The sequence below is a fragment of the Schistocerca americana genome, chromosome 2 (genome assembly GCF_021461395.2).
Source record: "Schistocerca americana isolate TAMUIC-IGC-003095 chromosome 2, iqSchAmer2.1, whole genome shotgun sequence".
Taxonomy (NCBI): Eukaryota; Metazoa; Arthropoda; class Insecta; order Orthoptera; family Acrididae; genus Schistocerca; species Schistocerca americana.
In genome coordinates, this window is record NC_060120.1 from 729823478 (window position 1) to 729835963 (window position 12486).

Here is a 12486-nt window from a genome sequence, read left to right on the forward strand (position 1 = left end):
CTTCAGTCTTTAACAACTTTGGCTATACCACAGGGAAATTATTGAATGAAGATAACTAACTGAAAATGGTCAAATGTAGTGATATAAATATTATTTTTTGAAGTTGGCATGTTTTATGTTTGTTCTGTTGAAATATTCCATATTGTGAATTTGATCTATGGAACAATGTGCTAATTAACTATTGATGATCAACTTAAAAATTAGATGTAACCCACCTTTTTCCATGTGCATCTGATGACTAACTTATACACTTGTTTTGCAATATAGTAAGTATTACACACAATATTAGACAGAACTGGAGAAAAAAAAGAAAGCAAAATGAGCAAGGGAAGCAAAGAGGATTTCTGGAAGATTGAAGGGGTATTAGAAATAAAAAAGTGCCTCAGTAGATTTGAAAGGGGGTGTGATGTTCCTATGGCAAAGTAAATTCTGATTGGGAACTAAGACTTCCCGTTATTCAGTTTTGCTCACCTTATTATTTCAGCACACTCTCCAATCTCTACTGATCAAATTTTGCTTGTTGAAGTGCTACAATTATTGCTGGAAGTTGACAGTACAAAATCCAACATCCAGCTTTAAAAATAAATACAATGCTTCTGTTGAACAGCATTTCATATACTTTATTCCTGTTTACAATAACCATTCAAAACAAAAATACTTCATCATTAAAAACATCACAATTATATTGATAAGATTCATAGTCGGACTTAAACTAGTTGTCACTTAACAGCTCCCACCACCAATACGTCATTGGAAGCCTGGCACTGCCGACTCCCAACTGCTTTGCCACTTCCGCTATGCTGCGCTGCCTAAAGCACTGTGCCAGCCAGTCCTCAGCTGGCCATTGCAGTGAGAGATTTGGGTGACATTTAGTTTCGCATACCTTGTAATATATGATGAAAGGAGTCAAAATATGAGTGGACTGAGAGGCTGCAGAAACAGCTATAGTTCCTTTGAAAAAGTGGTAGAGTGAACTACAGCTGCTCTACAAACCAGCGAATGATCACTGATAAACTGCAAGGAGAAATTCATGAAAGAAGAATCAGATGAGTTATCCAAATTGAAGACACATGGGAAGAAGAGGTGCCTCAAGAAGAGTGTCACAGATCTCGATTCTTTTCAGGAAGATGCAATTCATCGTTATATATATGGATCTCACTCAAGGAAGGAATATCCGATACTCAAAAAGCTACATCCTACCCATGTAGCAGCAGAGGACCTGTTTCACTTTAGTAAATCATCCTCATTACTACTCGTGAAAAAGTTAGGATTCTACTATAAATCCATTTCTTGGTTCAAGTTGTTTATGGAATGCCAAGATATTCCAGCCTGGCAATGCTGCTTTCTTAGAGAGTTAGTAGGGACAAATTTTGACAGTATTGTTTGGCTTGAAACAGGTGAATGTGGAACAGAGTTTACAAAAAGACTGGACAGACAATACCAGCAGCTTTAGTACGGCAGCTTTGATCAGCAGCGGAAAAAGAATAATTGTAGCACATGCCAGAAATTCAAAAGGTTTCATTTCCAGTAGTCTGCTATTATTCATTTCAAAAAAACCTCTGCTGCCATGAAGATATGAACCACAATACTTTTGTGAAGTGATTTGTAGACATTGTGATTCAATACATAATAAAAAAAACTCTACAATTGTCGTGGATAATGCTCCATATCATTTAGCTATACAAGACAAGGCACACACAAAGGCAATGAAGAAAAACAGCATTGTTTGCTACCTAGAGAAATGGAAGATGTAGGTTAACAGTAACTTGACAATGGCAGAATTATTAGAACCTGTGTCGCAACACAATCCAAAGAACCAAAAAAGCAGACATAAAAGCTCAGATTGTCTCCCTATTGTTGTCACTACAACACAATAGAACTGATTTGGGCTCAGGTTAAACATCACATTGCTGTAGAAAATAAAAAGTTTACATTGACCAAAGTGGAATGGCTTTTGAAGGGAGCAGTTGAAAAAAGTGACACCAGAAGACAGGAAAAAATAGTGTATCGCGTTAAAGGAATGATACAGGAAGCATGGAAAAATGAAGATGTGTTGCAACAGTGCCCTGAAGACTTGATAATATCTGTCACTGTGAGCAGCAGCACTGATAGGTCCACTGACTCAGACTCTAAATTGAGTGGTCTTTTCCCATTGTTTAACATATAGTATATAGTGTACTGTAATGAACATCTTATTTCCATTGAATCTTGTGTTTGTGACTTAATTTCGAGCAATTTCTCTTCCATGTTGTGAGGCTAAAGAATACTGTTCAGCCATCTACCATCATCTCCTTGTGGTAAGTTAGACTGCATTTTAAATGTATTTTATTTTGTGTAGACACGAAGATGTTATTTTTTTGTTTGTAATAGTCTTTGAGATATGCGTTGATAAGCAGGAAACTTTTCTGGTTGTGAAAATTTCTCATGTTTCAATAATCAATGTAACACTTGAACAAGTTCTAGCTATCACGCAGGCTTTCAAAGTTTCACTTGCAGCAGGCCAGCAATTAGAAACATGGGTGGTCATTGTAGCTGTCAGCATGTTAGGTGGTAGGCACCAGGCATCAGTAGACTTTGACAATGCGGATGTAGTGACAATACAGCCCACACGTAAAAAGGCCGCTGCCTGTCATCCATTTCGATCTCGCTCAGTGCGTTTTAAGAAACATTCTTGGGAAGACTGCCCCCATCATTGGGCAACTTGTCACAAGTGCAGTAAGTCGGGACACATTGCAGTAGTAAGTCAGTCTTCTACAATTCATTGTGGGTAGCAGCGAGAGCAGCATATGGACATAAACTTAATCATTACCAGCAGTTCCAAATGCTACAAATGGTTTATTGCAGTGCACATCAATGCTCAACTGGGTCTTCAGCAACTCGATGTTTAGTAAACTACAATAGGCAAATCACTCCTATCAGTGGTCAGTTCATGATTGACACCAATTATAAAAGTGCCATTCGACAAATAACTTTTCTGATAGTAAATAGCAGCTCAGCAGAAAATCTGTGTGTCATTTGGTTTTACAATCAGAGATACTGTTAACTTAGTATCAGATGAAGTGTCCTTTTAGGACTGAAAGGCATTATGTGAGGAATTTGCTGACATCTTCTCTCCTGGACTTTGTGGTGCAAGGGGTTCACAGCCGACATCATGCTTAAACCTTCAGCTCACCCTGGCTGTCACAAAATATGCCCTTTCCCATTAGTTTTCTGTGACCAGGTTAAAGAAGAACGTAGACTAACACAGCTGGATATCACTGAACCAGTTGTATCTAGTCAGTGGGTGATGCCATGGCTAGTCACCAAGAAGCCATCCAAAAAAGTGCAGCTATGTGATGACTTCAAAATCTCAGTAAATAAACAGACTCACATTGATTCATATCCAGTACCACATCCAAATCAATTGATGGCCACACTCACTGCTGGAAGATATTACTTGAAAAGTGTCTTGGCCAAAACCTACCTATGACTCCTGTGTGATGATGAGTCACAGTATCTCCTGCCAGTCAACACTCCTTTTGTATTCTGGATTGCAAATGCTCCTGCCCTGTTTCAATAACTTCTTGAACAATTAATGCAAAATATACCACGCTGTATCAATTATCTCGATGACACCTGGAACTTCCACTGAGGCACATCTCCAGGACCTGTGTACACTGTTCTACACACTCCATGATGAAGGTTTAAAGTGTAACCTTGACAAATTTCAGTTCCTTCAGCCAGCAGTAGAATATTTTGCTGCCTTTCAGCCTGGTGAACAGTTGGTAGTTGCAGCTGTCACCTCAGACTATTGGATTGTGGCTGTCCTGGCACATTGGCATTCTGATGAAACTGAGCAACCAGTAGCTCACACCTCCAAAACACTGATGGCAGTTCAAAGGAAGTATTCTCAGACTGAAAAAGAGTCCTTAGCCATTATACATGCACTCAAGAAATTCCATGACTTTTTGTACTGGGTGAAGTTTCATTTTATAAGCTGCTCATTTCACTATTCAGACCCTCATAACAGCTCACTGTTAAAATGGCTCACTGGTTGCAGTGCTAGGCACTCATCTTAAGCAATTCCGATTATGAAATTCATTTTCATACCATGGATAGACATGAAAATGCAGATGCTCTCCCTCGGCTACTAGTGGGTCCTGATCCATCATCCAATGAAGAAGAAATTCTGTGTTTCTACCTCGATGGGAAGCACAGGTCACAGTCGATATATTTCCCATTATAGGTAGTGCACCACGGCAGCCCCAAGTATGGACACTGTCTTACAACAAGTGCTTCACAACATTCTGTGGGCATGGCCAGAGCAGCTACCACAAAGGAAGGTGGATCCACTTTATCAATGTTTACAACCTTGACAACAGTTGCTTTTGGTTGGTGGTGTTGTGCTCCCGGGTACAGAACATAAGTCAGCACAAATGGCTATACTCCTCTCATTAGTGAATGACATTTTGCAGCTTCTCCATGCTGGCCACGGGGTTTGTCCAGGACAAAAATGCTGGTGCAGCGCCATGTATGCTGGCCAGGAATCTACAAACACATAAAGCAGATGGTCCACTTGTGCAACAACTGTGCCGAACAGCAGCTGGCTCCCAAGAAGACTTTCTTTCCATGGCCTATGCCCATACACCAATGGGAATGGGTCTGTTTGGACTTCACTGTCCTCTTTCCGGAATCAAATTGGCTCATTGAGATTCATGCAAATTCCCACTTCCCATCTATAGTCAGCCTCAGGTCCATGTTGGGACCGTACTGTCACGGGTCACAGCATTATCAAAAATCTTTTCAATTTTAGCTATTTCCTGGACTTTGGTAACTGACAGTGGTCCCCAGTTTCCATCACACATCTTTAGGAACTTCCGTGTAACGGTTGGTATCCAACATGTTCAGGCCCCACCTTTTCATCCACAATTGAATGGTGAACCTGATTACCTGGTGTGCATCTTTAAAGTTCACATGCTCAAATACATCAGTGACTGAACATCGGAAGAGGCTTTAACTCAATTTTTAAGTTCTTACAGAGCTACACCAAAGGGTGATAAGAGCCCAGCAGAGTGTGTGCATGACAGCCAACCACCCACACTGCTTCACCTGCAGATGCCAGCTCTGCGTTCGAGGCCAGCACTACTGAGACTGAAGTTCTGTCCAGGAAACACAGTCTGGACCTGTGTGTGTGGTCATCAGGACAATTGGGTACCAGCAGTCATCCACCAATGACAGGACAAAAGGTGTTTGTGCTGCAGGTGGGGGACAGGCAAGTTGCACTCCACTTCAACCAGCTCCACCTGCACATTGCTGGGCAGGGGCTGCTGTCATTGCCTCCAGCAGTTACAATACCTCCACCAATGAATGATTCATAACCTCTGCCTTCTTCCTCATCTTCAGTCTTACCCATCTGAGTACCCCTGCTCCTTCTGAGTGGGGGTGTCAGGCTTTCGCAGGTGATGACATCAGCTCAGCTGTTGACAGGGAGCCCAACTATCATCACCCAACAATGCTCTGCGTCTCCACACTACAGTCTCCAGTTGCCACACAGGTCACCACAGCACCTTTTGGTCTCCACCTCAAGAACTGTTCCCAGCAGCACCAGCACTAGCACTCCTACCACATCATGGTGCAGTGTGGACCCAGGATATGGAGATGGTGTTGTCACCATCAACAGCCCAGCAGGCACCCTGTTTCGAGCTTCCACGCCTCCATCCATGCTGAGCTCGTCCCCATCCATGTCACTTCTGACCCTGTAACCTGAAACCAGCAAGCATTTGGAGTGACAGTGCCATGGACATCGCATTCGTGAGGGCCCATCAGCATGTCAAGTCTCTTAGTTTTTACAGCTGCCAATAAGTCACCACATACCGAGGAAGGAGGACACGGTAACACACACATTACCATGTTACTAGGTGTTTCCATCTCTGGTGGCGACTCATCCAGCAGTGGCTACCGGCACTTGTTGGGTGACCACTGAAAGTACACATGGTTGACATGTGACCATGTAAAGAGCATCACACCATTTTGCCTTCTGCTTCACCATGTTACATCATCAAGGCTCATCTGCTATCCATAATGTCCATTCCAGAATTGGACAATAGGAGCAGCATCTGCATCTCTGTAGTGAGACTGCGACACAAATGCACGCTCCAACATTCACAGCTCACCAATTGGCACCCATTTAAACTACAGTGACTTACTTAGGCTGTGGACTGAGCTCCACACTTCATTTAACTAGCTGCTGCATAAAGATTATGTTCTTGTACTCTGCGCTATTACTATCTTGGGTCCACTCCTGGACTTTTTTTGGATTACTCTCCTTGGATCAGTGTGTACCAGTGCTTGTACTTTTGATGTTAATAAATGTTACCATAACGGGTTGTTTTGCTGTGTAGTAGTCACTACACTGCTCACAAAGCACCATTTAAGGAACAACCAGAAAATCTGTGGAGACCTTTTTTGCATATTACACACCACCCCAGCAGAACTGGCAGCTACACTGTTTCCATCTAGTCACACATTAAATCACTTGTTTAAACACAGTAGCAGTCACAACATTAAATTCACCATGTCTCCATTTCTTCGTGGATGTGCCCTACGATGAGACCACTCATACCAAATATTACTAATCTATTTTGCAGATTTCTACAAATAATTGCCCATGCAATCTTTGCAACACTTATTCAAAAGTACTTTACAACTAGAGAGTCATAGAAAAACCTTTTTTTTTTTTCAATTACTGCCAGCACCAAACTGAAAATTAGTGAACAGTAGTGTTAAGCAGTAAAACATATACACAGTCTTACAACTGGCTTGAGGCAGCTTACCATGATTTTCTCTCCTGTGCCACTCTCTTCATCTGAGAATGACAGTTATAACCAACACCCTCGGTTACTTGCATCCCAGTCACTATCTTCCTTTATTCTAGGACCCCTTGAGTACCATAGAAGTTATCCCCTGGTGTCTTAACACATGACCTACCATATGCTGTCCCTCCTTGTAATTAGTATTTTGCACATATTCCTTTCCTCGATGATTCTGCAAAAGATCACCTCTTTGCTTATCAATCAACTTAATTTTGAGCTTATTTCTGTAACAAATACAAAATGCTTGGATTCTATCCTTCATTGGTTTTACTTAAATCCATGATAAACTTTTCTAGAGTGCTGTGCTCTAGACATAGATTCTCAGATATTTTGTTTCTCAAATTTACACCCTATTTCTTAATACAAGATATCTTTTTGTAAGGAATGCTGTCTTTTATGTGTTCTAGTCTGTTTCTAATGTCACCATTGATTCAACTGTCATGCATTATTATACTTACATAATACCAGAAGTGCATGGTAGTATTTCATTTGACAGGGCCTATGATATGATTCGTCCTCATATCCACTGAGGATAACAAAATCATCAGTAAGTCATATCACTGATAGCCTTTCACCTTGAATTTTAATCCCACTTCTGAAACTTTACTTCATGGCTTCTTCGAAACAATGCAGTTTGACCAATAGGTAGAAGAGAATGGCTGCCTCCATGCCATATGTCCATTACAATTTGAGCACTTCTCTCTTGATCTCCTGTTCTTATTGCTTCCTCTTAATTATTGTAGATATTGCCTATTACACATATCTCCTTATAGTGTTTACCTGTTTTTTTTGTGAGGATCTGAGCAATTTGCACCACTTTGCTCTGCCAGACACTTTTTCCAGGTCTTCAGATCATACGAAAACGTCTTGATTTTTCTTGAGTCTTGCTTCCATTACCAAAGATAATGTCAGATCTGTCATTGACACCATTACCTCTCCTAAAGACTTATTGATTCTTTTGTATATTTTTCTTGTCAGCAACTGTGATGCTTGAGCTTAAGATTGTTGCATGATACTTCTCTCATTTATCTGACCTTACTATCTTTGGGAATGTGTGGATGATATTCTTCTGACAGTTTTATAGGATGTCTTTAATCTCATAGATTTTACACACTACCTTCAATGGTCCTTGGACTGCCACTTGCCCCAATTGTTTAAGAAATTGAACAGAAAGTTATCAATCCCCCCTGCCATATGTGCTTGCAAATCTTCTAAAACTCTGTCAAACTCTGATTCTATCACTGGATTCCCTATGTCCTTGACATTGACACTCATTTATTCTTCTATCAAGTAAACATGCAGTTCATTCCCCTGGTAGAGGTGCTCTTTCCACCAATCCTCTCTCTGGCTAGTGGATTTCTGATTGCACTCCTAATTTTGACATCTTTGCTTTTAAATTTTCCAAAAATTATTTTAAACAGAAAGATCATTCTGTTTAATCATAGTGAAGTCAGTTTTGTGCCAGTATCTGAATCATGACCTTTTGCACATGGATCTGTAAATATTTTATCACTCTGATGGTTGTAAAATTATCCAGTGGAAATTTAAAATGCGTATCTATCCAGTATACAGCTTTTTTTTCTTTATGTGAAGATGGTCACTACAATCTATACTGGTAGAAAATAAACGATAAATTTGTACAGCTAATGGCAAAAATCTGGTTCTTCAAATTCCTGGTAGCTGTATTGAGTCACCTCATTAAACTGGGGCCTGAAGCATACCACTATCACTTCCTACTCTTTGAGCTGCTTTGGAAGAGTGTAGCACTCCTCAGCACTGTTGACATTGGTATGAACATACAGTTAGTACAAAATGATACCTAACAAAGCACTTTATTTCCACTCTTACAATTTCCTTGTGAAACAGAGGTAGCAAATCACTTTATACAGTGATATTCTCTGCAATTTGATTTTAAAAGCAGTACTAAGTGAGTTGACATAACACATCATTCAGAGGAGTATTTTTAAATCATGTTCTTCAGTGTTTTCCAAAACACTTCATATGAATGTTTAGATATTTCATTCAAAGGAAGCCATGGCTCATTTCCTTACCTATTTCTATCTAGTGCAAATAAACTTAGTGTAAATGGGTAATGAACACTAACCTACCTTCCTACTTTTCATAACAGTTTGGTGAGACCATGCAAAAACTTCATTTATCACTTTCTTCTATTTGAAGTGAAATTATAAGCATGACTCATGCTTTTGTGGAAGCACATGAAAACTTACATCAAAACTATTTTTCACAGAGGTTGCAGAACTATTTGCATTTTTATAATATTTTTCTCTCAAGATGAATGATTGAAGCTACAAACATGTTATTCTTGGTGAACAACTGAGTTCACAGAAACACCTGGGTTTGCGAAGTGCTGGATACACCTATGAGTACCTGTGTAAGGAAGCAGTGTGTATTTTTCTCAGATTTCTGTGGCTTTTATGTTTCATTCCCGAGAGAGTACACAATACTTAGAAAGTGGAAGGAAGCCAAATGGAACTAGTTTATACTATCACTATTTGATCAGCACTGCATTGTCTAGGTACTCATTTTGCCAATTTTCTATTAGAAATGAAACCTTATATGTACTCCTGCAGTAGGCTCACAAGGGGAGGCCGCCAATTGTGAAATTCAGATTCGATTCATACTGTGCATAATAAAAGCTCATGGCCAGAGGTGTAATGTGGCAAAGCACCAAGATGCACTTCTCAGCCGTTGTTGAGAAAATCAACAGTTAAAAGAAACCGTTGCGATGAAACACACTCTACGATTAATAATTATCTACAGCATTGTGGTGCAGCGGTAAGTGCTCGGGTTCGTAATCCGAAGGTCGCCGATTCGAATCTCGCGCCATGCAAATTTTTTTTTAGTATTTGTTTTTTGTAATTCATATATATATGAATTACAAAAAACAAATACTAAAAAAAAAAGTTTGCATGTCGCAAGATTCGAACCGGCGACCTTCGGATTACGAACCCATGTTGTTGAAAGTCGTTTGTCGTGGAAAAACTGGCGACTTTGAACATCATCATGTTTTCCGCAAACAAAGTTGTATTTCACAAATGTTATTAATTGTCTTCATAATGTTAACCACGTATAGTTAACGGAAGATGTAGAAACGATATTCCGAAACGAATACGTATAGTGTAAGTCAAACGTTCGAATTAGAATAGAAACCCCACGAACACAAATTTGCTGTGGCAGGTATGATACATTACATCTCTGGCCATGAGCTTTTATTATGCGCAGTATGAATCGAATCTGAATTTCACAATAGGCCGTCTCCCCTTGTCAGTGTTAGATGATCCTAGACAATTTCTGTATTCTGGGGACAGCTGTTTCACAATGTGAACTACTCTATAGCAATACCTCTTCATAGGTCTATAGATGGCTACTGTTTTCACCTACAGCCATTTGCACTTAGCAGGTGAAAGCTGTCAAGAGCACTGCCTGACGTAGGAATGTTGTAGTAGTAAAGAATAAATGTATTAAAACTTCATGCATGATGCAGCATTTGCATGCATCTCAATGTTCATAACATCATATCTCTTGAACTGTATGTCATACAGTGATATATTTGTATATGAACATTCTGTGGCATGTGTAGATATTTTTTGCAAAATACGTTGTGACTAGAGTGCAAAGAAGTAATAAATTTAAACTTCATGCACAGTGTGGCAGTTTTCAAGCATCTCAGTGTTCATGACATCATATCTCCTGAACTATGTGTGATGTCATGACATAATTTTGTAGGTGCGTTTAGCAGCATATGTAGATACTGTCTGCAAACATTATTGCAAATAGAATTAAAAGCACCGAAGTAATAAATTTAGCAATTTTTCAAGCATCTCATTGTTTATGACGTGTCTCCTGAACTACAGTATGTTAGGTAGGTGGTTTTTATCCCAGTAAGGGGTGTGTGAACCAAGTTTGGTTGAAACAGGCCCAGTGGTTTAGGAGAAGAGATTGGAGAAAATACACACACACACACATACACACACACACACACACACACTGCAATTCATCAATATTTTTAAACTAAAAAATTGTTACGTAAGACACTCTGAGCTTTTTTATTTAATGATTTATATGGGCAGCTAACTGTAAGGTACATGAATATACATATCACATTTTCAAAGATAATAATGTACCTACTATAGGGTTTTGAAGCACCATTAATATAATGTTTTAAAAACTGTTCACATGCATGTAGCTTTGTACATGAAATCAAATGAAGTATAACAGTTACATTCATTAAGTTGATGTGATGAAATAAGTATTTTTTTCTCCTTTAATCTGGTAGAATCTCATCTATTGTCATTGTTCTCAGTATGCTGTTTGCAAATTCTGTCAGCACAGCAGCCAAAGTGTCATCAACCAAGGGTTTAATAATCTGAAACACTTGTCTCTTGTTCTCGTTGATAAAGTTGCTGGCAGTATTTGCTGAAAATAAGATTGAAACGCAGTAGTAAATAATGTAATTACTTATTCATAAAAACTGAGGTAGAACATGTAGCTCAGTTCATTTACACTTCATGTTCTGTAGATTCACGCATGAAGAAAGAGCCATAATGAATATTAACAAATAATTCAACACATTTATACAAAAAAGCAGCTATTGTAGACTGCACTTAGATTCTTATGTAATCACATGTACTCTGTTGTTACTTAAAATGGGTGAAAATTTACAACTTACTATAATTTCATGAGTTACAATGCTATGGTCTCAAGCATTAACTTGAAAATTTTCAAAGGAATCATTGGTAACACTGCACAATATACTAGAAATTGAATAGGTTTTGCTGTTTCAGCTGTGAAAGTTTACATTTTACAATAAATATCTTATTCAGCACTCAGCAGTCATTAATGAATGGTATGTCAGAGCCTACAGAAGAAGGGTGCAAGAGAATTCATCTAGTGGCACTTAGTTCATACATTCCCATGTCAGCCAACTCCACACAAGTCCATTGGCAGGGAATGAAAGCTGCCCTTGCAGAGTTGAAGCTGTTTGTTGTGCTGTCATCACCTTCAGTAATGTTCATGCTGGGTTTAAGTCAGTAGATTGGCTAGGCCTCTACTGCTTGCGTGGATGTATGTATTTATGCATATATGTCTTGTGGTAAAATAAAGTCATGTGCAACTCATTATTCTCGACCCCACACCCCACCACTGCTTGTTCTGATATAAATTCCTTATAAAATTATGCCCAGTGTGGGATCCTCAGTGGTCCTTTACCCATCACTGTTCCTTAGGGGCAGGTAACCTATTGTCTTCCATGTGGTCTAGCAGTGACTGATATCCTTTGTGAAAGATCGTGTGCGGTATCTGTATGTAGAATGTACACAGGGCTGAAGCAAACTATGTTCTTCCACCTGAGCACTTTCCTTCAGCAATGCAGTGGAATGAGACCCAGCACTAAAGGTAGAACAGCTGCTGATACTGGCTTTACTGGGCATGTTCGCAAATAGCAATAATGGAAAATGTTATAATTTGAGTAGTCGGTAATCAGTCATGACAGACGCACACAATGTGCAGATTTACAAACTGTTATAGAGCAATTAGTTCAGAAATTCAGCACTTAAATTCAGATGCAGAAGATAGGAGAGATGTGGGTTGAGTAAACAGCAGCCCTCAGTATATA

General features: G+C 39.4%; 1 protein-coding gene across 1 annotated transcript in view; it reads right to left on the minus strand.

Moving 5' to 3' along the window:
• Window positions 1–11136: 11136 nt before the first annotated feature.
• The window catches only part of LOC124594387 (circadian clock-controlled protein daywake-like), a 63319-nt gene continuing 61969 nt past the window's right edge, over window positions 11137–12486 (minus strand). The window contains exon 6 of the mRNA XM_047132756.1: window positions 11137–11288. Within this exon, the coding sequence (XP_046988712.1) occupies window positions 11137–11288 (152 nt within the window). The remainder of the gene's footprint in view (window positions 11289–12486) is intronic.